This window comes from Rhinatrema bivittatum, chromosome 9 (genome assembly GCF_901001135.1).
Source record: "Rhinatrema bivittatum chromosome 9, aRhiBiv1.1, whole genome shotgun sequence".
In the NCBI taxonomy this organism is placed as follows: Eukaryota; Metazoa; Chordata; class Amphibia; order Gymnophiona; family Rhinatrematidae; genus Rhinatrema; species Rhinatrema bivittatum.
This window is the reverse complement of record NC_042623.1, coordinates 65,000,824-65,028,197: the sequence shown is the minus strand read 5'-3', so window position 1 is coordinate 65,028,197 and position 27,374 is coordinate 65,000,824. Positions and strand designations below refer to the sequence as shown.

At 39.3% G+C, this 27,374-nt stretch overlaps 1 protein-coding gene across 6 annotated transcripts in view; it reads right to left on the bottom strand.

Moving 5' to 3' along the window:
- The window catches only part of TBC1D22A (TBC1 domain family member 22A), a 970,480-nt gene that overhangs the window by 327,401 nt on the left and 615,705 nt on the right, over positions 1–27,374 (bottom strand). For all 6 annotated transcript variants that reach the window (XR_003858779.1, XM_029617099.1, XM_029617098.1 and 3 more), the window contains exon 12: positions 7,340–7,467. Coding sequence is in view for 5 of the 6 variants with exons in the window: in XM_029617099.1 (XP_029472959.1) it covers positions 7,340–7,467 (128 nt within the window). In the remaining variant the exon portion in view is untranslated. The remainder of the gene's footprint in view (positions 1–7,339; positions 7,468–27,374) is intronic.

Below are 27,374 nucleotides of genomic sequence, written 5' to 3'. Positions count from 1 at the left end.
CAGTTCTGTGTTCTGGTAGAGCTTGCCTCCAGCTGTACATCATGGTGCAGGCTGGGAGATGGATACAGGTACAGCTGGGAGATGGACACAGGTACTGGCTGGAAGTTGAACACGAACAAAGACAATGCTGGAACTGGCTAGGACTAGATACAGACACAGACTGAATGAAGGGACTGACTGGGACTGGATAAAGATACAGACTGAATGCAGGGACTAGCTGGGGCTAGATACAGATACAGACTGAATGCAGGGGACTCGCTGAGTACAGATACAAACTGAATACAGGGCATGACTGGGGCTGGGTACAGGATACATGGTAAAGACAGGAACCAGGACAGGATTGGGACAAAGACAGGATAGGGAGGGCTGGACTAGACAAGGAAAGGCAACAATACACAGGGAAGCCCAACAGGAGAGAAGGCTGGTTAGAACCTAGAAGGCCCAGAGGCCGCAAGGCAAGGTAGAGGCCCAAGGGGCCACAGAGGAAGGCAAGGAGACCCGGAAGGCCACAGAGCAAGGCAAGGAGACCCGGGAGGCCACAGAGCAAGGCAAGGAGACCCGGAAGGCCACAGAGCAAGGCAAGGAGACCCGGAAGGCCACAGAGCAAGGCAAGGAGGCCTGGTTAAGCAAGACAGGGTAGCGAGAAAGTGGCCAGGTCATGGAGCTGAGGTGACTCAATGAAGTGGTACTGAGGTATTGAGCAAATTAAGTTAAATAGGACTGAGGCTGAAGTGTGGTGTGATCAGTGAAGATGTGACTGGCAGAACTGTGAGAAAATCTCGCTGAAGGCCTCTGCTGGTGGGGAGGCATCATAGCAAGTAAAAACAGGGCGTGGTGAGGCTACACAGCAGGCTAAACCATGACAGCAACTGCCACTGTTTATTTTACATAAGTTGGATTAGAGAAGAGAAAATTTTATTCTAATATCATAGAAAAAGTGATACTAGGATGGTTTTTAAAGTACTTTACTCATTTTTGGGTGGGAATAATGCAAAATCTTTTGTTTAAGAGTACATTCCAGAATGTGAATTTTTAAGCATGTTGTTTCTTTGAAGAAAAAGTATTGAGCCTGAGGAAACTGGTCAATGAAACATTGCTCAATACCGGAACAAAGAGACTTGGGTCAGGAATGGATAAGAGGAATGTTGCTTTAGGGACTGGGATCGAAGACTCTGTGAGGTAGATAGTATGAGGGAATGAGTTGGTATCCTTTGTCAAGTTTAAATCCACTTTTTGGTCAATCCTTGCCCTCCTATTTACTAAGTAATCTTCCCGATGTCCTGAGGGAACTTTGGAAATTGGTAAACACCTCTATGATTGACGGAAAAGTCCCTGAGACTTTAAAGTCTGCAGTTGTTACTCCGATTTTGAAGAACTCTGATGTGGACCCTAGAATCTATTCCAACTATAGAGCGATGTCAAATCTTCCTTATGTTGGAGAAGATTGACACTGTCCAGATTTCAGAGTTCTTGGAGAGAGCAGAAAAACTGGAACAGGCTCAGACTACTTCCCATAGGGGCTGTAGCACAGATACCGTTATGGTGGATATGATAGAATCTGTGCTGCAATAGATAGATAAGGGTCTTACTGACCTCTCTGATTGTGCTGCTTGATTTGCCAATCATATTTATCTTAGTGGACCATAATATCCTAATCTCTCCCCATCATGCTTTGGGTCTAGAGAAGTCAGTTTTAAAATGGTTAAATTAGTTTCCTGCAGGAGAGGAGAAAGGTGGTGAATTTCCAGGGGTTAACTTCAGTTATTGATAAGGTAAACTTTGGAGTGCCTCAGGGATCTTCATTATCCCTGATTTTATATATATACCGTACATATATATCGCTCCATTAGGGAATATAATTTGTTCATATGGGTTTGTCTCCTTTATATATGCAGATGACCTTTATATATGGTGACTTTAGGTCAGAATCACAAGGCTACTATCTCATGTTTCCAGAATTGCATAAAGGCAGTAGGTAACTAGTTGAAAGAAAGTGGTTTGGTTTTAAAGTAAAACGAAAAGAGAAGTGTTGAAGATGGGTTCTAGTTTAAAAAAATATAGTTTGAGAATTGATTGAGGGTGTTGGCGACGGATGAAGTAAGATCTTTAAGGCTGAACTCTACCTGGGACCTGGAGAAACATATCTGTGGTGGTTTGTACCTGCTATAGTTGCTTAAGAAAATGTCAATTTTGAACTTCATAGCCTTAAATTCTGTAGTATATGTTCTTATAGCATCTCTTTTAGATTATTGTAATGCTATATTCTGGGGTTTGACTGGGGCTATGATGCTAGTAATAGCAGTGGCTATTTTCTAAGTCAACTTGATTAGTAGCAGGTAATGGACTTCTCCTCCAAGAACATATCCAAACCTTTTTTAAACCCAGCTAGACTAACTGCACTAACCACATTCCCTGGCAACAAATTCCAGAGTTTAATTGTGTGTTGAATGAAAAAGAACTTTCTCCGATTAGTTTAAAATGTGCTACATGCTAACTTCATGGAGTGCCCCCTAGTCCTTCTATTATTGAAAGAGTAAATAACCGATTCACATTTAACCGTTCTAGACCTCTCATGATTTTAAACACCTCTATCATATCCCCCCCTTAGCCGTCTCATCTCCAAGCTGAACAATCCTAATCTCTTTAGTCTTTCCTCATAGGAGAGCTGTTCCATCCCCTTTATCATTTTGGTTGCCCTTTTCTGTATCTTCTCCATTGGAACTATATCTTTTTTGAGATGCGGCGACCAGAATTGTACACAGTATTCAAGGTGTGGTCTTACCATGGAGCGATACAGAGGCTTTATGACATTTTCTGTTTTATTCACTTTTCCCTTCCTAATAATTCCTAACATTCTATTTGCTGAGACGATGATTTCAATGTATTATCCACTATGATGCCTAGATCTTTTTCCTGGGTGGTAGCTCCTAATATGGAACCTAACATCGTGTAACTATTGCATGGATTATTTTTCCCTATATGCAACAGCATGCACTTGTCCACATTAAATTTCATCTGCCATTTGGATACCTAATCTTCCAGTCTCACAAGGTCCTCCTGCAATGTATCACAATCTGCTTGGGATTTAACAACTCTGAATAATTTTGTATCATCTGCAAATTTGATAACCTCACTCGTCGTATTCCTTTCCAGATCATTTATAAATATATTGAAAAGCACTAGTCCAAGTACAGATCCCTAAGGCACTCCACTAAGAAAATTGGCCATTTAATCCTACTCTCTGTTTCCTGTCTTTTAACGAGTTTGTAATCCACAAAAGGACATCGCCTCCTATCCCATGACTTTTTAGTTTTCTTAGAAACCTCTCATGAGGGACTTTGTCAAATGCCTTTTGAAAATTCAAATACACTACATCACCTTTATGCACATGTTTACTTACCCCTTCAAAAAAATGAAACAAATTTGTGAGGCAAAACGTCCCTTGGGTAAATCCATGTTGATTGTGTTCCATTAAACCATGTCTTTCTATATGCTCTGTGATTTTGCTCTTTAGAGTAGTTTCCACTATTTTTCCCGGCACTGAAGTCAGGCTCACTGGTCTACTGTTTCCCGGATCACCCCTGCAGCCGTTTTTAATTATTGTGGTTACATTGGCTACGCTTTAGTCTTCAGGTACAATGGATGATTTTAATGATAGCTTACAAATGTTAATAGATCTGAAATTTCATTTTTGAGTGCCTTTGGAACCCAGGAAGCATACCATCTGGTCCAGGTGATTTGCTACTCTTTAGTTTGCCAATCTGTCCGACTACTTCTTCCATGTTCACAGTGATTTGATTCAGTTCATCTGACTCATTTCCCTTGAAAACCATCTCCGGAACTGGTATTTCTCCAACATACTCATTAGTAAACACAGAAGCAAAGAATTCATTTAGTCTTTCTGCAATGGCCTTATCTTCCCTGAGAGCCCCTTTAACCCCTCAGACATCTAACGGTCCAATCGACTCCCTCACAGGTTTCTTGCTTCAGATATATTTTTAAAAGTTTTTATTATAAGTTTTTGCCTCTACGGCCAACTTCATCTCAAATTCTCTCTCCACCATTCCTTTTCCAACTCCTCTATACCATGTAGCTCTTCACCTTGAAATTCTACCGAAAAAACTGAAGTCAATAGGCAAGTTTGATTTAATTTGCACGAGTCAATTACTAGGTATAAAAATGTACAAATACATTTGGAAATGTGCACACACATATCTCTTATAGAACAATTACCATACATACTTCTGATCCCTGCCCCAGAATGCCCTGGTCTACCCCTTTTTCCTCCCCAGTAAAATGTGAGAAACCAAAAATGTATACATAATCTGATATTTAAAAAATAGCATATACATGCTACATACATGCATTTTTGTGTGTAGAACCCCTTTGAACATTCATCTTTATATGTACTATTTTGTTTTTATAATGGAAGTATAAACAACACCATTAAGGAAGGAAACCTGTGCATCAAGCATACAAAGCATGCAAATCTATCTCATGCATATTCATTGTGGATATCCTGAAAACATGATGGGTTAGGTGTGCCCAGAGGACTGGGTTGAGAAGCACTGGTATAAACTATACTTGGATATTGCTATTTAAACAGTGAGAGGCCGATGGTAGTGCTGTGCACTGTCGTGTGGAAGGTCCTCAGTTCCATCCTTGGGCTGGGTCTTCCACTCCCCATGTTGGCTGGGAATGATGTGAAGGTAATATTCATAGTTTCGGGGGGGTGGGGGGGGTGGAGTGAGTCATGGTCATTGCTTAAAGCTATCTAGTGGCTAGAATCAGGGTCTATGATTGTAGGGTTTCTGGCCTAGGTCCATAGTTGCAATAACCAAACTAGGTACATTGTGGGGAGAGAATATAAAAAAGGGGACTGAAGGCTCATGGCTCCAGATCTCAGCTGTGGTTCCAACTGAACTGAAAGTACAAAGGAGTAGGAGGAAACCACTAGGTCAAAAAAAAAAAAAAAAACTCAGTCATGACTACACATTGAAAAAGTAAATTTGAAAACCATAATATTGCAATGACTTTCCTATTTATATATCATGATATGGTGCAGTTGCGGAAGGTTGCTTATATGTTATTGAAATGTAATCACCCAAAAAGAATAGACTGTTTGATCTGTTGATATTCATTCAATGCTAAAGTACGTTAAATATACTGTATCTATTAAATAATTAATGTTAAAACTTATTTCATCATTTTCTTCCTATCAAACTATTAACTGTGTCAGGTTATTCCTTAGACCCCCAGTTATTCATATAAAACAGAATGATTTTAGATCCCAGGGAGAAAATCATGATTTGCCTTTCTGCTCATGAGTACATTTTCAAAAGCGTTACACATGGAAAACTAGCATATATTCATGTAAGTAGTCTATTTGTGACTTTCTACTTTATAACAATCAAAACTAGACATGTAATTTTGGTTTCATGCATACATTTTGCAAACAAAAAAAGGATGGTCTGGGGCATTCCAGCGCAGGACAATATCTTCAATATTTGTTTCCAATCTTGAATATGTTGTAGAGGTTGACCTGTGGCAGTAATCATTCCTCTCCTTTTCCACTTAAGTAAATGATATTGTAAGGAGCTCACCACATATGAACTGTCAGTATATATAGTACAGTGCTCCTTTAGCCCTGTCGACTTTAAAGCAGCTATCACCGCTAACAGTTCAGCTTCCTGAGCAGTCACACCTTTCTCTGTCTGATATTGTATTTTCGTAATTATTTCTAACTCAGGTGTAACATTTAGTGCTGCAAATGCAGATTGTTGGCCTTTCTGTGCTCCGTCAGTGAACCAAATCAATCCCTTTTCAAGAGGACTGAATCGGATTAACAACAGTTCAGGGATATCTTTCCGTTCTACTTGAGGCTGTTCTATATTAGGGAAAAACCAATCTAACAATTTATTTTGGGCTTTTGTGAGGGGTTTAGTTTCTATATCTTTTCCATTTAATTCTATCTGATATTTACCATATCTGGTGGCGGTCAATGCCGCTTTACTGGTGGTTAACATATGATGTATCGAATGATCACAGTGTAGTACTAATGTGCAATATGGCATGATCGCTCTCCATTTTCCAATTGCAGCCAAGCCGCACATTTTACTTTAAGAAATTAGCGTCCACCCAAAGGTAGGCATTAATTTCTGCCTGCGCCGGGGAAGTGCTAGTGCTAGTGTCCCTAGCGCCTCTTTTTGCTGCGGACCCTAATTTAAATAAATTAATTTACTGTATCGCGCGTACAGGAGAGTGGGCGCTTGCCTGCTCTCCTGCGATTTTTACTGTATCGGCCCGTGAATTGGCATCAAAGCTAAATTTACTTACATCGATGTTTAAGAAAGTTGAGTTTCTGCAGAAGAAACCTTTTGATTTTCAACATATTTTCATTATTTTCACTCTTTCCACACTTATTAATGTAGAATGAGTGATTTTTCTAACAAATTATAAAAAGGAAAGATTCTGTGGCAGGGAGCAGAAAGATTCTGTGGTTGCTGAATCATGGAAAATTGAAGGTCTTGGCTGCAACTGAGGTTTCCAAGTCTATGGTACTTATTATTCATGATCAGGGTTTCCGTGGCATTCATGTTTAGAGCTCTAGCTTTCACAGTATCACCTTTTATTCTTTGCTTTATAGTACTTAAAAAGAATGCATAAGAGATTAGGCACTTTGAAAATAAAAACTATTAAACTTGAGAGTTCAAGCAGTTAAAATAACGGCTTGTGGCAGCTCATTGGTTGTTTCCCTCCATTTTCTGTCCCATATCTCCCTAAGGATCTGATAAAATGTTTTTCTGCTAGATGTTTTCACTAGGGTAGGACTGAATGGAGATACCTCAGCATAGATAAAGAAAAAGGTTAACTGTATTAAATCAATTAATAGGTGTATGATAGCAAGATAACTTGTCTACATTATGATATTATAGGATAAGTAATGCATCAAAAAAGCTTCTATAATACATTTTTGGAGAATCATATTACATGCTACATTAGAATATTTAACTATCAGAGACACTGAACAACCTTAGTTTCACATCTCTATATTGAATCTGTCAGTCTAAAATCAAAGGTCTTGCAAACTGTAGTTGAATTGCAACTATTTTAAAATAAATGTGCACATTTAGGGAACTAGCTAAACTGAAAAGGAAAACAATGCTTTGTAATGGCAGTTTACAAAAAAATCAAACAATCTACAAATAAAGCAAATTGTATGTATGGTAATAAATTACATTTCCAAAATTATACTTCCAAGATATTGAGGTATAATCTAAAAGAGGTGTTAGTACACATTTAATTGGAGCCATGCAGGCATATTGATGAAAGTGCTCACCTGATACGTATCCCATAACCTTATGGTGCATCGCAGGGGAACTTCTCTCATCAGCAGGTTATTCATCCAACGGAAAGCAAATTGCAGATATTCAATCTCATACTGATGCAAGTGTCTATGTACTTGTTCTGAAAGTCAAAATTAAGGATGCTTGTTATACTTAGCAATGTATTTGCAGTTACAATTATAATTTAAACAGTATGAAAATATAATAAAACACTGCATAAACATCTGAGCTTTACCAACACCGAATAAATAATGTGAAAATGCATAACTAGGCTCAATAACAGCTTTGTATTAGATAAATTATTTAAATATTCATATACTAGCTCAAGATACAATGAGAGAAATAAATTATTTCCTGTTACCAGAAAAATCATTGTAAAAAGAAGGTCATAACTGTCTATTCATAAGTGTAATCTAAATCTACTCATTTTCATCAGCAACAAAAAAACTTGCATGTAGCTGTCATGAACTAATGAAAGCTTTGACCCTTGGTCTTTAAATCAATTGCTCTTGGATTTCTCAAGGGAGAACAAACAAAATCATAAAATAAGGCATCATAGTTTATTGAATTATGAATTTGCTCTATAACATGCTTAACTGTGACAAAGAATCTAACTCTGGTAAACATGGGACTTTAGAACACATCTACCTGACTTGTGCCAGAGAAATATTTCTTGACTAAAAAAAATGTAAACCATTCGCAAAACAAATGTAAAAAGCTATTTTTATGACACTAGGAAAATAAGTAAAAACTGCCTTTGGTCAATAAACATTTTGGCAAAAAAGCATGTTTTGTTTACCTACAAAAATGAACATGCTGGCGTTCTTTTATGGCATATGTAGGGATCCAGAAGATAGATGTATTTAAGTCCAAATTTTCTAAAGAGAACATTAAACATACCCCTAGACATTTTTATTTACATAATAATGGTCATATAAAAGAAAAGCAGAGTGTAATGTGTACAAATATGTCAAAATCAAATGTCAACACCAAAGAGTTGTTTTAACAGATGTTTCTTTAATGAAAGTTCTGATGTCCTCTAATTTTGGACATTCAAAATTGTGTATAAGTGTGAGGAAAGAACTGGCAGTGAATTAACTATGATAGTATTAATCTCACTTGTAGATGACTATGAAAAAGTACAATAAACATATTCACAACAGTTTGAAAAATATGCAACAATAGTCCTTTAGCTACAGGGTACAGACTGTGGCTACATACAAAATCCAGCATGTGTGCACCCTAGGGCAGGTCCAGCTTCCACCTCTCACATACAAAAAAAGTCCATTATAACCAAGACACACAGGATCATCGCATATGCTCTGGTCCAAAAGAAAAGGAGAAACACCTCAAAACCCTAACTGAATCCATGAAACAAAAAGACTACAGTCTCAAAATCATTTTCAGGAAGGTTGCTTGTTCCCTTAAAATACCCAGGAAACTGCAGTGAAAAGAAAGGAAAAACTACAGAGCGAGTACCCCTTGTAGTTATATATAAAACCCAGAGCTGTAAAAACTTAAAAAAAAATAAATCATATACTCCTGGAGGATGAAGCACAAAAATAAATATTCAATGCTCATAGTACTGGCCTTCAGGCAATCACCAAATCTGGAGCAAATATTAGCAAAAAGAAATCTTCTAACAGAAACTCTGAAAGAAAATGGTACATATAGCAGAACATAATAATATATAAAATGTCAGGTTATTAAATTTGAAAGTAGTTCCAATTGACAGGTTTATATTATCTTACAGATAATCAAGTGACTCTCATACCATCCCGCAAACTTATTGGCATCTCTGCTCGTAAGTCGCATTAGGGATCATCTTTAATCATTGGTCACTGTTACTCCTATATTTTTAGATTTTTAGTTTTTTGTTTGAATTTTCTTTTTAGATAAAATTTTTTAAGCAACAATACTTCCCTTTCGGGGGTCTGAATTCATGGAGGGTGCAACCCTTCCTGGTCATTCAAAGTACAGTGCAGAGTATAGTTCGACGTGCACGTTTCGCATCCTGTGCTGCTTCAGGAACTCCTCTGACTGTGAACATCTGCCAGAGCATATTCGGTAACTTTTAAATTTCTAGAAGAATAAAATTTGAAATCACAACCCGTTTGACTGGGATTACATTTACCTTTCTTGAACTTCAACTTGTGTTTACTATCCCGCGAGCGTGAATGTTGCTTCATTGCGGTCTGGGAGAAGCCTCCAACTAAATAGCGGCTTTGAGAAGCTATATGTAAGTGCATGCGTGTGACTAGAATTCAGCTGATTTATCACTGTGTGATTTGAATCACCTTGATTGCGCAAGCGCCTACTTACGAATCTGAAAAGACCTGAGATGTATTCAATCAATCTACTGATTGTTAATTCATTGAGCCATCTCACACACACTGTGACCATTCTATTCCTCGATTTAGTCCGTGTGGTTGAACTGTATTCAATTGAAAGATCCACCGTTGTTCCTGTATTCTCAATTGCTTGACGCGGTCCCCTCCGCGCCAATGTGCAGGTACGTGTTGTAACACAGACCATCTTATGTCCGTGAAGCTATGTTGATGCTCCACGATGTACCAGCATTTATCGCAAGGCAAACGAAAGGAATAATCTGTTGAAATTTGACAGCTTCCACCCGACAGCCTTGAAGAGGAATCTGCCGGTAGGTCAATTTCTAAGACTCCGGCGTTTGTGTACAGATAGACTCGATTTTAAGAACCAAGCAAAGAAGATGGCTGATCGTTTCCTACAAAGAGGATATCCAGTCCCTGATGTAAAACGAGCATACAAGCGCGCACTGTATGCTAATAGAGAATATTTATTTTTCAAAAACACCACAGAAGACTCGACAGCACGACAGATGATGGTCTTAAGGCACTCTCTAAAATCAGCAAATATTAGTCAGATAATTCGCCAACACTGGAGAATCCTCCAACAAATACATCCAATATTTGCAGACCCCATTAGATTTGCATACAGCAGGGGTCCTAATGTAAAACATCATATTGTACGTGCCAGTAATTATCATCCATCACTGATATTCAATTTTCCTGAGTGTTCAGGCTGCAATTTGTGTGCACTTAAATCTCCAAAGAGTGTTATCACTCTACCCAGTGGACGTCAAATAGTGATGTTGGAAAGTGTTTCTTGTCAGGTCAGCTTTGTGGTATATATCATTTTCTGCCCTTGTGAGCTAATGTATATTGGCATGACCAAGCATTTATTAAAAACAAGACTAACTGAACATAAGAGCTGTTTGAAAATGGGCAAGATGGTGTCTCACTTCATGGAACATCAACATAGCTTCACGGACATAAGATGGTCTGTGTTACAAAACGTACCTGCACATTGGCGCGGAGGGGACCACGTCAAGCAATTGAGAATACACGAACAACGGTGGATCTTTTAATTGAATACAGTTCAACCACATGGACTAAATCGAGGAATAGAATGGTCACAGTGTGTGTGATGGCTCAATGAATTAACAATCAGTAGATTGATTGAATACATCTCAGGTCTTTTCAGATTCGTAAGTAGGCACTTGGGTAATCAAGGTGATTCAAATCACACAGTGATAAATCAGCTGAATTCTAGTCACACGCATGCGCTTATATATAGCTTCTCAAAGCCGCTGTTTAGTAGGAGGTTTCTCCCAGACCGCAATGAAGCAACATTCACGCTCGCGGGATAGTAAGTACAAGTTGAAGTTCAAGAAAGGTAAATGTAATCCCAGTCAAACGGGTTGTGATTTCAAATTTTATTCTAGAAATTTAAAAGTTACCGAATATGCTCTGGCAGATGTCCACAGTCAGAGGAGTTCCTGAAGCAGCACAGGACGCGAAACGTGCACGTCGAACTATACTCTGCACTGCACTTTGAATGACCAGGAAGGGTTGCACCCTCCATGAATTCAGACCCCCGAAAGGGAAGTATTGTTGCTTAAAAAATTTTATCTAAAAAGAAAATTCAAACAAAAAACTAAAAATCTAAAAATATAGGAGTAACAGTGACCAATGATTAAAGATGATCCCTAATGCGACTTACGAGCAGAGATGCCAATAAGTTTGCGGGATGGTATGAGAGTCACTTGATTATCTGTAAGATAATATAAACCTGTCAATCGGAACTACTTTCAAATTTAATAACCTGATGTTTTATATATTATCATATTGTTCATGGGTTTTTGAACTAAAACTCGAGTCTAGTGATTATTGTACATATAGCAGAACCCCACAATCAACTACATGGGAAAGACATTCAACATAGGAAGATCCTACTCATGCTCCTGCTCTAATGTAATGTATATTATTCAATTCAAAAAATGTGAAGCAGCATATGACATTGGTGACACAGGCCAGACATTAAAGGCAAGAGCCAATTCACACAGACACAAGAGCAATCACCACAGAGAAGACCAAACAGACACCTCAGTGGGGGAGTACTTTTCAGGACCAGCCCACTGTATCAATTAGGTTATGATTAGGATAATTAAAAGACGACTAAAAGCAATCCAGGAAGGTATAATATTTGAAGTAAAAATGATCATACACTTCAGAACTAGCAAGAAAGGAATCAATCCCCTAGGCTTCTTAACTCATTATGAGCTATAAAATGTAATTGCCTGTCACCTGAGCACCCATGAACCCCCCTCCTCAGCCCACCTCCATCCCTTCACACTATCATTGGAATATTGTCATGAATCTGGCTGCTAGACAGCAGAGGCCCTTATTGGGCCATGCTCAGACCCGCTCTAGCCGTCACCTTGAAGGCTGCATGACACAGCAAAGCCAGCCTTATAAGAACCTCCCTCATAGTATACTCCCCGCCTCAACATGGAGTCTTCTCTCTGCCTTTGGCCACTTGATCCTATGCCCTCTTGGACATTTGCCTGTTTAACCTTGCCATTGTTCTGTGTATAACTCCTGCCCTGTTTAGATATTCTAGTCCTTGTGCACCGTCTTGTCTCTTGCCAGTGCTCCTTTTCTTATCTTTTTCTTGTTTGGGCCTATCCTGTTTGCCTGTATTTTGTGTCCTTTCTTTTCCTGTCCTGTCTAGGCCCTCCAGTGATCTCCCTTGTCTATTGAGAAATTACTACTTACCTGATAATTTCCTTTTCCTTAGGACAGACAGATGAATCCAGAATCATCATATATAGTCAAGATATATATTGTTAGTCCAATAAAACGGTATCACCTTATATATTCTTCTTTAACATTTATTTCTGTATATAAAAAAGGTCAGCTAGAAACCATTATTTGGTGTGCTATTTAAGGTGAGATCAATTTAGAAAAAACACAAATAAAGACTGAAATCTTAGTTAAAACTTAAAATCAGACACACATGCTTCATAATCATTTGTAGGTTTGTCATCTGCATGATTATATGAGCTTAAATACACCAAAGTCTCCATCTGCTATCCAGGAAATGCAAAAAAATTATCTTGTGTTAGTCTGAGCTCTAGGCAAAATTGGCAACAAGTTCAATGCACTTAAGTGAGAAAACATTAACTTGCTGGAGTACAAAATATATTCAGCTACATGGATTGCAGATTGCCAATTAGACAAACTACCACATCAAGATGGATAAAATCATATTTCTATTTTATTCCAATAAAAGAACTTAATCAGGAGTCACTGTATATAGCTACAGTACAGCCACAGAGTCTCATTTGATTACTTTGCCTCGTCCGCAAAGAAGTAATGAAAGGCAATAAACTGTGTCAATCAACAGTACTTCAAGCTGAAGCTTTAATAAGCACAATGAATATCTTGTGAGGATGACTTCTCTTTTAAACATACTAAAGAACTAGTACTATACTACAAGCATGACTTACACATTAAATAGACCAGAACAGCAAATACTTCATTCTGTCTACTTTATAAAAAATTGTAGCTGATACTCTCTTCCTGAAAAAGGTAATTTGTTTAGCAATAATTCTAGATTTACATTTTCCATTTCACTGAAAATAAGCCGACACAAATTACATGAATAAGATGATACAATTATTGTAATCTTCAAGTCTTAAAATATGTTTTAATAAAATATTGATACAGCATTTATGGTAATACAATTGGAGACCTACAATGAATTATAGGTCTCATATCAAACTGCATCAGACTTAACAGAATTGATACACACAATTCCCCAGGCCTTCTTCAACAGCCTTTCTACTGATCTTGTCTCCAAACTAAATTAACTGTTTAAAATGTGATTCTTTTTTTTGTTTTTTTTATAAAAATGGAAATTAAGTTATCCAACTGATTTTTCTATTAGAACCTGAAAAGATTTACGCCTATTTCTACATATCTTCATTAGTATGGCAATGGTAATTTTTTATTTTTATAGACTGATTTTCATGATCACATCAAAACAATATAAGAACATAAGAACATGCCATACTGGGTCAGACCAAGGGTCCATCAAGCCCAGCATCTTGTTTCCAACAGTGGCCAATCCAGGCCATAAGAACCTGGCAAGAACCCAAAAACTAAGTCTATTCCATATTACCGTTGCTAGTAATAGCAGTGGCTATTTTCTAAGTCAACTGAATTAATAGCAGGTAATGGACTTCTCCTCAAAGAACTTATCCAATCCTTTTTTAAACACAGCTATACTAACTGCACTAACCACATCCTCTGGCAACAAATTCCAGAGTTTAATTGTGCATTGAGTAAAAAAGAACTTTCTCCGATTAGTTTTAAATGTGCCACATGCTAACTTCATGAAGTGCCCCCTAGTCTTTCTATTATCCGAAAGAGTAAATAACCAATTCACTTCTACCCGTTCTAGACCTCTCATGATTTTAAACACCTCTATCATATTCCCCCCTCAGTCGTCTCTTCTCCAAACTGAAAAGTCCTAACCTCTTTAGTCTTTCCTCATAGGGGAGCTGTTCCATTCCCCTTATCATTTTGGAAGCCCTTCTCTGTACCTTCTCCATCGCAATTATATCTTTTTTCAGATGCAGCGACCAGAATTGTACACAGTATTCAAGATGCGGTCTCACCATGGAGCAATACAGAGGCATTATGACATTTTCCATTTTATTCACCATTCCCTTTCTAATAATTCCCAACATTCTGTTTGCTTTTTTGACTGCCGCAGCACACTGAACCGACGATTTCAATGTGTTATCCACTATGACGCCTAGATCTCTTTCTTGGGTTGTAGCACCTAATATGGAATCTAACAGTGTAACTATAGCATGGGTTATTTTTCCCTATATGCATCACCTTGCACTTATCCACATTAAATTTCATCTGCCATTTTGATGCACAATTCAAAATAATACATTACTACAACAAATATACAAAAAATAAATTAAACACAAATGAAAGCAAAACCTATCATAAATCTAACCTTAAAACCAATATAAAAACAGATAAATTTTAAGGAAACAAAAATAAAACCTTGAATTAAAAAAAATACAGTATTATACTTTCTCAGTCTCTTATCTCTGCTTTTCTGGGAATCAGATGTTTGATACTAATTCTTCTTGTTTGTTGAACGCTCCTCCTCATCCTTCTGACAGACTTCTTCAAGGGAAGATGGAATGGTGGACGATTAAGAACACTAGCTAGTTCTGTAGAAAAAGTGTTGTTTAAAATATCTATTAGGCTTTAACAGATATAATAACTGGGGCAACCATGACCAACCCAGGCTCAGCCTTGCCCCTTATCAAAATGATACAACGAATGCATAAATGCTGCTTGATGAAGTGGAAATATATGACTACAGCTTTATTAATGACCGAACAAGAGAATCTAAGCCCCCCTACATTTTTGTGTGTGTGTTTGTACATATGCATATAGATATATCTATAAGTTTAAATCAAGGAGGGGGCTGAGCATTCTACTGATGTTTATAAATTAATGTATTTTTCATTTTGATAGCCTCTTTCATAGCACAATTTAGCCATTTTAGGAGATGCTTGTTCTGCTTTCAATCTGTTTTAATTTGTGGGACACATTTTATCTTCCAATATGGTACATTTAAACAGTCCACATACCTCATGCAGACTTTTAACCCTTGTAACTATTCCTTTTAATTTCTAACTAATTTCCTCATTTTATCATAGGTACCCTTTTTAACATCATATGTTATTCAGTAGTTTTATTTTCCCTTCAGTCACAACCTAATACTTTTCCTCCAATGGCCATTTTCTGCTCTTCATCGACCGGTATGACATAGTGAGGGCAAAAGTAGCGCCGGCGCCATTTTGAATATTGGCAATACGGCGCGAGTGCAGGAGGTCACTCCCGGACCCCCGCTGGACTTTTGGCAAGTCTTGTGGGGGTCAGGAGGCCCCCCCAAGCGGGCCAAAAGTCCCTGGGGGTCCAGCGGGAGTCCGGAATGGCGCCGGCACTACCTTTGCCCTGTCATATGGTAAGGGCAAAGGGCCACGGCGCCATTTCTATTAACGCAGCCGTGGCCCGAGAGCGGGAGATCGCGCCGGGACCCCCCACCCCCACTGGACCCCAGGTAATTTAAAACATTTTGGGGGGGGTTCGGGAGGGTGGGGGATTTGTTTTAAAGGGTCGGGGTGGGTTTTAGGGTTGTTTTGGTGCGCCGGTTTTCCCGCCCTCCCCCTCCCCCGATTTACGATTTTTTGACAATAAATTGGGGGAATTTTTATTGTATCGCGGCTCTAACGATTTTTGACGATTTAAAATATATCTGACGATTGTTTTAAATCGTCAAAAAACGACTCACATCCCTAATTATTTCTACTCCCACCTCCTTCATGTCCCTTCTCAAATACCCACCCCCAAGTCTCAATATTTTATCACCCTGTTTCTTCCCCATTGTCAGCCCTCCATCATCCTTGCTCCTTCCCCACCATCCTTAGTCTCATCTACCTCTGAGCTCTCTTTCCCTCCCATCATCCCAGGTCTCTATTCTCTTCTCCCATCTTATTTATTTATTTATTTATTTATTTATGTATTTAATATTTATTTCTATACCGGACTTCACGAATAGAATTCACATCAGGCCGGTTTACATGGAACTTACATCTTGCAGTGCTTCCTTGTGCATCTCCCATTCTCCACCACCATTACATCATGTTCCTCTCACTCCCTTCTCCCACATCCAAGCTGCCTCTTATGACTATCACTCTCCCTCCACATCTCACACCTATTTTTCACGGCCCTCTCTCCTCTTCTCTCCACCTGTAGCTGCTCAACACTGTGGGGACTGTAAAAACACTGCGGTTCTTATTCATTGTAAAGCTTCTTTTTAACACGAATCACAGGCTGCAGAGACTAGCGGAGGAAACAGTTGCAGTGGGAACAGGAAATGAAGTGGATTTACACTCCCCTTGCTGCTGGTCTCCTGCTGCTAATTCTTCATGCCTTGCCTAAGGAAATGGGAGCTCTTCAACTGTTTCCCTGCCACAGTGGGTCCAGGAAAGCATGCAGAAATAACAGAAAATTAGCAGTACAGCACGGCAGGGTAGAAAATAATTTTTAAAAATTGGGCTCTGGACACTGCATGGCACACTTTAAAAAAAGAGAATAGCTTGTGCACTACAGAGCCTGTCCTATGAATAGTAGTGCACTGCATGCAGCTTTTCATTTGATAGTGTACATGTGCACTACTGACGCTGTACACCCTGCTCAGTAAGGCAAGAAATTTAAACTTTGAAGTTTATCCAGGTAACTCGAAAACTTGCCCAGACAAACCCTTCAAAATATCAGTCTCTATTTTGTTTCTTTTTCCCTTTCATTTTGTTTGCTGAAGGTGAAATCCCTAATCCTCTCACTCTCTTTTCATGTTACTGTCTCCAGTTGCTCCCTGTACTAAACAAAAGGAAATGCTTGACTTCCTGCACCATTAAGTTGAATGTAAACCAATGTGATATGTAAATCAAACACAGGTATATAAAAACAAATAAATAAAATAAATAATCATTTCACTTCCATCTATCTCCATTCACCAAGGAAATTACTAATCTTAACTAATATGCCAAACTGCAACGTTACTCACCACTTACACAGCATGGGGAAAAAGAAGAATTGGATTCAGACGACAATCGAGGGCCCCGACTTCTACGATCTGGGATACTGACAGGCAAGACATAAGGGAAAAAGCACAGGACTGCTTCTATGGCCAAGTCCTAAAGGAAATGAAGAAAGTGTGCATAGGAGTAACTTGCTAGTATGGCAGTTACTACCCTTAGCAGAAGGCATGGAGATTACTAACCTTAAGCAATAAAAGCCTTGATGCTTTTAATGCAACTTCAACATTGCTTCCCACTTTAACGGCAGGGGGAAAAGGGGAATTTGATTCAGACAACAACCAAGAGGGCCCCAACTTCTATGGTCTCTGATAGAGATAAGGGAAAGCGCACAGGACTGCTTCTACAGCCAAGTCAATAAGCAAAGCACGTCAAGCAACACTGAATTTTCAAGAAAGCTCATCACCCAGTAAAAAAATGTTGCTAGCTGCAATTTTATAGGTTATCATAAGGCTTGGGGATAAATGCATGGAGCAGCAGTTACTACCCTTAAGAGAAACAAAGGAGTAACCTGCACAGAGTTACTACCTTAAAAAGCTTGCTGGACAGATGGGATGGACCATTTGGTCCTTTTCTGCTATCATTTCTCTGTTTCTAAACATGTTTCATTCCTCTGGTTTAAACGTCTGTCAGTGTGGAATCTGAGCTCTTGCCTGGTATATTTTTTCCTCTCACAAATAAATGCAGGCCATTGCTACATTAGAGGTCTTTATTGTTCCATGCACAGCCCTATCCCTCCAATATTTCTGAAATCCTCTACTTTATATCAGGTTTTGATGCACTGAAGTCGGTGATACAACATAGTTTTTTCTCACCCTTTATAAATATGTAATGCTGCAGATAATGCAGTGGTCTGTGCCAGGAACCTAAACTCCTCCCTTAATTCTGGAAGTCTCCATGCACATTTGATTACATTTCCAGCTAGGTCATTGGTCTCCAAATGGAATATGACATTAACTAGAATCTTTCTTTCTGCTCCTATAACGCAAAGAATCTTTTTATTCCTGCTTGCTGAGGATCTTATAAGGCATCTGACCTTTTTTGGTACAATTGCATCTGGGCTCAAAAAACAATGGGTGTAACCTTCATGGAGAAGCAGTTACAACTCAATATAGCTCTGCCACACTTGTAAGGGGGTAATTTGCAAGGAGCGGCAGATAAACCCCAAAATAGTGATAGACTTCCAAAGGAGTAATTTGCTTGGAGCAGCAGTTATCTCCGAAACAGCAGAGGTACATCTGAATGGGTGTAACCTACATGGAATGATAGTCACAACCCCAAAACAGCAGTGGAATGTCTTCACTAGGGCTCAAGGAAAACATGGGGAGTCCAACAGTGTGATGATCGTGACAGACTTGGCCATGTTTAGGACAGATAAAATAGGATTGAGACATTGGGTGGAAGACCAATGGGGAGAGAAATGTTATATGCACATCTACCAAAAGAGGATGAATCTCAACTAGGCAGACTGGATGGAACATTTTGATCTTTAGCTTCTGTCATTTACTATGTTTTCTTGCAAAATGTTTCCACAAGTTAATGCCTTTGATAAAATGTTTCCAAGATGAAAACAGACATTCAAATATCTCAAATGTACATGAAGCAAGCATTTTCCAGTGGAAAGTTAAGCTTTAGAACAAGATGTCATGACAAGAGGCTCAAAGAGGGAAAATTCAGCAGTATTAAGGAAATACTTCTACTCAGAAAACATGGCAGATACATGGAAGAACCTCCTTTTAAAAATAACCAGACCAAACCATCAAAAGCATTCAGGAAAGCATGAGATAAGCTCATATGAACCGTAGCCGGAAGGATATGAAAGCAAAGAATGAGACTAGTAGATTCTGTGGCACTGCATCAGAAATGGGCAGACTAGAAGGGTTTGTTGTCCATCTCTGCTGTCATATTCTTTGTTTCCATGTTATAACCTGCTTAAGTTGATTTACTATTATGGCAAATCAAAATTACTTATAAAAGGAAATAAAAATAAAAATTTTTAAAAAGTTAGTCTTTATAGTCTTCCAACAGAAGTGCTGCAGTGTCTTTCTAAGACACTAATCTAAAATACATGTTTTCCTACAGCTAAATGTAATTTAAACTGTGAGATATTACTACTTTACAGATGTTTGCAGTAAAATAAGTCAATTCACAAAACTGCCTTCTGTTTCACTGAAGGGAGCCACCAATTTATACATTTAATCAAACAAGAAACAAATCAGATTTCTAGTGTGAACAGCTTCCACAGTATTTATTTTATTTAAACTGTAGCACAATTGTGTTTATGATTGCTGAGTTAGCAGTTATAAAGGATAGCTCACACAAGTAACAATTCTGATAGCTATTGCACTGCAAGACCAAATTATCTGTATTGTACACTTTTTTTTCGTCTACAGCTTAAGCCTACATTTTATCTAATTTTATTAGTGTTTTATTAGGGGAAAACTTTTTTAGTCTTATTTTGTCATGCAATTTTCATCATTTTTTTTATTTTCTATTGTAACTCTTTCTATGGGATTTCTAAAAATGGACTATGCACCACTGATTGTATTACTATTTCTTTCTTAGATCTTATTAAGGCACATTTTTAATAAATATTTCTAAATATGTGATTTAAAATTATGGGGCATATGTACTAAGGGGCAATTTCCAAAAGGATTCTCCATGGGTCAATGGGTTTTTACTGATGGAGAAGGCTTCTTGGAAATTTCCATTGACCCTCTGCAGGTAAAAGTATATACACTGATGGCGGGGTATACACTGTTCCCGTCAGGATAAAGGGGTGGCATTTGGGTGGGCCAGAGAAAGTAAGCATGAGGATTTCATTTTGAAATTCCTATATCTGCTTTCTACAGTTTAACATACACACTTTATACCTGCAAAGTATGTGGGGTAAAATCGCCCTGCCAGCACTAGGGAGTTTTCTCCCATTTTATATCTATGGGAAAATGCTTAGTACATAGAGTCTTTTGACTTCTGGAAACCTGATGATCCACAAATCTCAACGAGGCACAAAGCATATACATAATGGGCCGGATTTTCAAAGGGTTACGTGCTTAAATCCGGAGGGCTTACGCGTACCAGGCCTATTTTCAAAAGGCCCAGCGACGCGCGTAAAGCCCCGGGACACGTGTAAGTCCCGGGGCTTTACTAAAGGGGCAGGGCAGTCCGGAGCGGGGCCAGAGGCCTCCAACATAGCAACCATTGCCGCTGTGTTGGAGGATTGTGTGTCGGCAGGCTGCTGGCGTGCGCAATTTGCGCCTGCCCAAAAGCAGGCACAAAAGGTAAGACAAGGGTCGGGGGGTTGGAGTAGGGCTAGGGGGGAGAAAGGTTAGGGGAAGGGGTGGGAAGGTCAGGCTAGGGGGGAGGGAATGGGGGAAGGCAGCGCAGGTCGGCGCGCGCAAGGTGCACAATTGTGCACCCCTTTCACATGCTGACCCTTGATTTTATAAGTTGCGCACACAAGTTATAAAATCGGGTGTAAATGTGTGCGCTCACATGTATGTCCGCGCGCACCCTTTTAAAATCTACCCAATTGTTATTACACACAGCCAGAAAAATAATGCTACATCAAAAATTAAAATAACATTTAAAATAGGTTAAAACCTACCATAAACACTATCAAACAATAAACCAAAACATCAAGTAATTTTGTTTTATTTCAATAAAAAATACTGGAAGAAGGGAAAATAATATATGAAAAAACAAAACAAAACAAAGAATCAAGGCATAGAACAGAAACTGGTACATATGAGATGGATATACACGTTTAAACTTTGTATTTTTAACCAAAGAAATGAATAGGTTAAAAACTTTTGTAGCCATCACATATGTAGTTGCTAAACTAAGGTTATCAGTGACCTTGGCACAATTATAAAATCAATCCCAAATGACTCAAATTAATGAAAGTCGCTGGGTCACTGAGCAATGTGAGATTTGGGGGGGAGGGGTTACTGAGATAACTTCATCTTGCTCTGCATGTAGATATAATCATAAATCTTTTAGCAGTTTGCATAATGTCATATAGTAACTCAGGTCCCTAATGAAGTGTTATCTTTTTCCCTCAGTACATACCAGGATGGTTGTATTGTAACACATATATGCCTGCATTTTTTTATATGAAATTGTATCTTATACAAGCAACAGCATTTAGGAGCCTTTTACAACAATAATGCTATTTTTAGGGATGGAAACTGATTTCTTTATATTTCCATGCAAAGACTTAAAAAGTCCAACTATTGCCTTAGTTTAGCCACAAAATAGAGCATATGGAGATACCAGCTCTTCTGGTATGAAAAGAAAATTTAGCATAAACAATACTACTATGAAGAAATTCTGTCATCCAGGATTCCAGAGGCCTGTCATTGCATTGACTGCACTAAGTGAGCTGAGGCGGGATATATAATGGGGGAATTATTGAGTACTTGCAAACGAAGGCTCATGGTGCTGCAGCACAACAGAGGCCAATTCCGAAGGAGCAGGAAAAAAACTGCCAGGTCAAGAAATAGGGGAAGAGGTATGAGCTGAGACCTTGGATCAATTTTCTGTGCCCCAGGATTGTCCCTCTTCTCACAGCATGCACTTCCTACTTAGAAAAAAGGTCCAGGTGGAGGAATAATTGCAGGGACTGGGTGTTGCATCCGCCGCTGCTCGCCGCCCTCACTCTGCCCTCTCTACCTCTGTGGCGACTCCCTCCGGATCTGATGGACGGTTGCTGCCGCGGCGTCTCCATGCCGTCTCCCTCCGGCATCCCCGGACACTGCGGATCCGCTATGTTGCCTGATGACGTAGGGCGCACGCTCCGATGTATGTACCAGCAAGGGCGCGAACCTCGGGGGCGTCCCCCTGAATTGACGTCATCCTCTTCCAATATAAAAGGTCTCAGTATTTGTTAACGAATCGAGTTAGTATGGACGGACAGACAAGGACTCGGACACGGATTCAGATTCGGGATTCGTCCAACCTACTCTCCCTCCTCGGACTTACCAGGGGTACCCGCTCCTTGGGGGCCTCGCTCTCTTTTCTCTATTTCAGATTGCAGATAGGAATCGGTACTCGCTCCTCGAGGGCCCATATTCCTGAATACTCTGAAGATTCTCTACTGCCTGGAAGCTATCGCAGATACAGACATTTGTGAGTTACCATCACTCTCTCAGAGCTTTCCTTGGAACCAGGTACTCGCTCCTTGAGGGCCTAATCATTTCCAGCTACTGAGCTTCTTCAAGACGTTATGTGAGTTTGTCATTCAGTTCTGGCTATGTACACTGCATACCCTGTCTACTCACTATCTATAGTTTCTCTACAGCGCAGCAACCCTGGGAACGCCGTTCCAGTACCTGAGGGACTTCAGCCCTGCCGGACATATCAGCTCACTACTGCCACCTCTGGTGGTTCTACTAACCTGTCTAATAAAATAACTATCTGTGCCTGTCTCCATACCCAAGCCTAGCCGGTGGTCCCTCTCAGGATATCCTCCTGGGGGCGCAGTCATCTGCCATCGGCCCAAGGATTCACCTATCTACATTCCTCTACAGCCGAGTGCCCTCTCCAAGCACTCCGCTGGTAACAGTTGCTACCTCCTCTTCTTTCAGGAGTCCACAACAAGTACCATAATAGGATTACTAACTCCCTAGCAGATCCTCAACAAGATTACTACTCCTCCCATCTTGAGGAGTAAAGCCTAACAGGATTGCTAACGCCTCCCACATCAGGAGCCTTCGGCAACTGATCATTAACAAGATTGCCAACTCCTCCTACCACGGGAGCCGAATCACAACAAGATTGTTAACTCCTCACGGAGTTAACAATCTCCTTCCTTAGGAGTCATCACTAACTACTATATGCTTGCTCCTCCCATCAGCATAGCAGATCTCAACATTGGGAGAACATGACACTGCATACCTGTGCTGCTGACCTGCCTGTAATCACTGCAGGGAGTACAAAAGAAAAACCTCACAGTTTCAGGAAGGTATGTGCAACGGAACTTGAGAAGGGACAGGAGGAACTACAAACTTGAAAAGAGAGAAGAGAAGGAAAGGAACTTGGAAGAGATGAGGAGGGTGAGAGGAAGGTGGACAGATGTCACAAAGGGACGCAGGTGAAGAAGGGAGAAGATGCGGAGCAAGTGAGGAAAGTGGGAAAAGAGACGGGATGGGTGAGAGACAGGTGATGGAAGGAGATGGAAAGAAAAGGGAAAGAAATAAATAGGTGATGGCAGTAAAAGGAAAGAACAAAAAATGGATGAAAATATAGATAAGGGACTGATAGAAAGGAGCTGAAATAGGACAGAGTCTCCCCCACTCTTTTCTCACTTCCAGTCCTGAGGCGATATGACAAATTCAATAGGCCCCATCAAAATGGAGGTTTTCATCTTGTTATAACAATGAATAAAATAGTGAAAGAAAGTTTATACATTTACAATTAAAAAGCACATGTGGATGTCTCTTCTTTGCTCAGCTTTTAGTCTCTTCATCAAGTAGGAGAAAACCTTTGCTACTCAATTCAGATTTCTGTAATAAAATGGCAAATAAGGTTAAAGAGAGGTCACAAAAGAGATGCAGTACTGAAACCAGCTGAAGGCAGCCTATGATGGCAGATACAGATCAACGGCAGAGAAGAGCCATGTAAATTGAAATCAGAAAGAAATCCTGAATAATGGATATACAGGAATAGTCAGAGAGATTACTACTATTTATTATTTCTATAGCACTATAAGATGTACACAGTCCTATACAGACACATATTCAGAGACAGTACCTGCTTAGTGGAAGTTAGAATCTAGTCAAGTGAGACAAATAAGACAGATATGGTGTTTCAGCGAAGTGGAGTCAGGAGGCAGAGATGTAGAAAATGGTGGTGACAGTGATACAGTATGTCTTTTAGAATCTTCTACAAAATAGCAGGGACCAATATATTTAATTCTCTGCACTCAAATTCTATAATAAAAAGAGCCAGTAGGGTAGGTGAGTAGGAGGGACTCTAAGTCAGATCGATTAGCATTTCAAAGCTTTACAATTCTTTGCAACTATAAACAATCAACTGGAAAGACATTATGCAAACCACTCTAAAGAATATTAGGATGGGGAAAACAGAGAACTCAGTGTATTGAAAGTTATATTTTGCCAGCAATGAAGATTAACAGGATTCTTAGGGGGAAACCCTGAAGAATGGATGGGCCTGGGACAAAGAAAGCTGGGTGTCATTCTTGGTTCAGATCTTATATTCCCCAGGTTGATCAGTGCTAGAGATGTTACGGAAGCAGCACTCACATATCCTGAGGAATTTAGGGCCGAAGATTGAAGGAATCCTGGTGCAATGCCCTCTTGACTGAGGACTGCTGCTGCAGTGACTAAAGTGATGTAAGTTGAGAAGGGAAGAAAAGAGGGAGAAAAATCCCTGGTGAGTTGTGAGTGAAGGCTCATGGTGCCAGTCCCCAGCCCGGCTTCCAATCGAGCTGGAAGCAAAAAAAAAAAATAAGCAGGAGAATATAGCCTGATCAAAACTAAAAAAAACCAAAGAGTAGATAGGCCAAGATGCCAATCTGACTGGAAAAAGAGTTAGCTAAAGATAATTTAGCTTCATCAAAAAGGGAGAGGGCTTGCAAGAGATAATTCTGGATCTCAGATATGAGATAGGCAACACTAGGGCTCTAGCTCCAAAGCATTAAAAGGTATTAAGTATTTACTTATTATAGCTATTTATATTCCACCTATTTTTCAGAGCACCTGTTCTAGGAATATTACAAACTTAAAATATAAAAACTCTCTTTTATAAGGACTTTTTTTTTTTTTGCCAGACTACTTAATTTTTGTTTTGAACAGCTTTATTGTAAAACCTATAGTTTTACGTTTTGAGTTCTTAATAGATTGGATCAACCCAAAAATACTGTACAATATGAGCTCTCAAGACCACAAAGGTCTTTTCTTCAGGCAATCTGCAGGCTTTGGTTTCATGTTTCTTTTTATAGCTGTATAAAAAGCAAATGCTTTTTATACAACTAAAAGGAAATAGAATATGACTTCTTTTTAAAAGTTGCTCACTAAACCTGGAGAAAAAAATGTCTTAATAAAACCAGTTTAAAGTGTTGAAAGTTTTCAGCAAGTCATGGGAATCATGTACTGGCTGCTTTAATGCTGAAGAATGACTTCAGTAGAATAGATGAAAGATGCATATCACTGAAGCAGTTAAAACATAAAAATATAAGAAAAAGCTATCTGTATTTGAAAACATGAGACCTAAGTATTAGCAGCCCATAAATCACAGGACTAACGAGCCAAAACAAACTCTAAGCAAGTTCATTATACATTGGAAATAAAACTGAAAACTTTCAAGCAAATTTTTCAGGTAATGCAAAACAACTGAGATTACAAAGAAGGTATCAATGAATCATGAAGCAATGAGCATTAAAAGAATCTATAAATAGCCTTGAAGCAGTATTTACACTAAATCCTAGAAAACCAACTGGTTTTGAGTTTTGGCATATATTTTTAATTAAAATGGGATCTAGAGCAGGGAAAATATTTTACATTTAATAGAGTATTTTCAGTTTTGCTGTATGTAACAATGTTTTACAATCTTTATCGGTCCAAGGCAGCACCAACTAGATGGACACACATTTGTGGAAGGATATTCCCTGTGCCCTTCTCTCAACTGAAAGAAAAATCACAACCTTGTTCTTATGGAGTCTACTGGCAAGGCTACACCCAGTTCTCTTCATATAACCTTCCAAAAATCTGGAGCATGTTTGTGCATGATTCATGCATCACCTCTGTGCCATGGTACACTGATTGTAAAGGACTAGAGTAATGTGAATCCATTACAGGGAAACTGACTTCCGAACAGTGCTGCAGGCCATGAACCTATCCAAACTGGACTACTGCAACGCTATCCTCCTAGGCCTCCCAAAAAATACCCTTCAACCGTTGCAGCTCCTACAGAATGCTGCCGCCCGCATTCTCACAAATACTCACCGTCATGACCACATCACCCCAGTTCTTCAATCCCTGCACTGGCTCCCAGTAACCTCCAGGATAATCTATAAATCCCTCACCCTCATACACAAAGCCATTCACAACCAAGACATGCACTGGTTCCCTGAACATCTCCATCTCCACAATACAACCAGACCAACTAGAAAACAGCACCAAGCCAAACTCCTGACTCCCTCCCCCAAAGGCATCAAACATGCCACGATCAGAGATAGATCATTCATTATAGCAGGCACTTCCCACTGGAACAAAATGCCACCCCACCTACGCCAGGAACCTTGCCATAAAAAATTCAAACAGAATCTTAAAACCTGGCTCTTCAAACTAGCATACCCCGACTAACCGACTACTCCCAAAGATACACACCCTACCCTCACACCCCCCCCCGACTGACACGCCCTATTGAACTTAACAACCTTGACCTCCCATCCATTCCCATTCCTCCAACCCTCCCCTCATCCTCCTCCCCTCTCACCCTCCCCATCATCCTACTACCTGCCCTAACCGCCTATATACCTGTCACCTTGTGAATAGTTAAAATATGTGAATATGTAACCACCTGTCTCAAGTTGAATTAGTTGCCTCAATGTTTCTTCCTACTCTAAATTATTGTAAAGCCTGTTGCTATGTTATGTTACATTGTGAACCGGGGTGATGTTTTTAACGTGCCCCGGTATATGAAAAACCCATAAATAAATAAATAAATAAATAAATAAATAAATAAATAAAATGCTTTAAAATTCACATATTTTACTATATGATTACTTAAACTATTGGATGTTGAAATTTTATTGAATACCAACACAAATGAGGTTTCCAGATCAGTCATACAATTTATAAACGCCAAATATTATGTAGAACAATTTTTATATATATGTAGGACCACTACCGACTGGATCTGCCAATCAGTCAGACCCAATATAGGAGAAGTCACATTACTTTATTTAATCTATCTTTCAAGTCCCGAATCATATTTCAAAAAATATTGCCATGGGGAATACCAAAGCCACAAAAGGCTAATTTTAAATC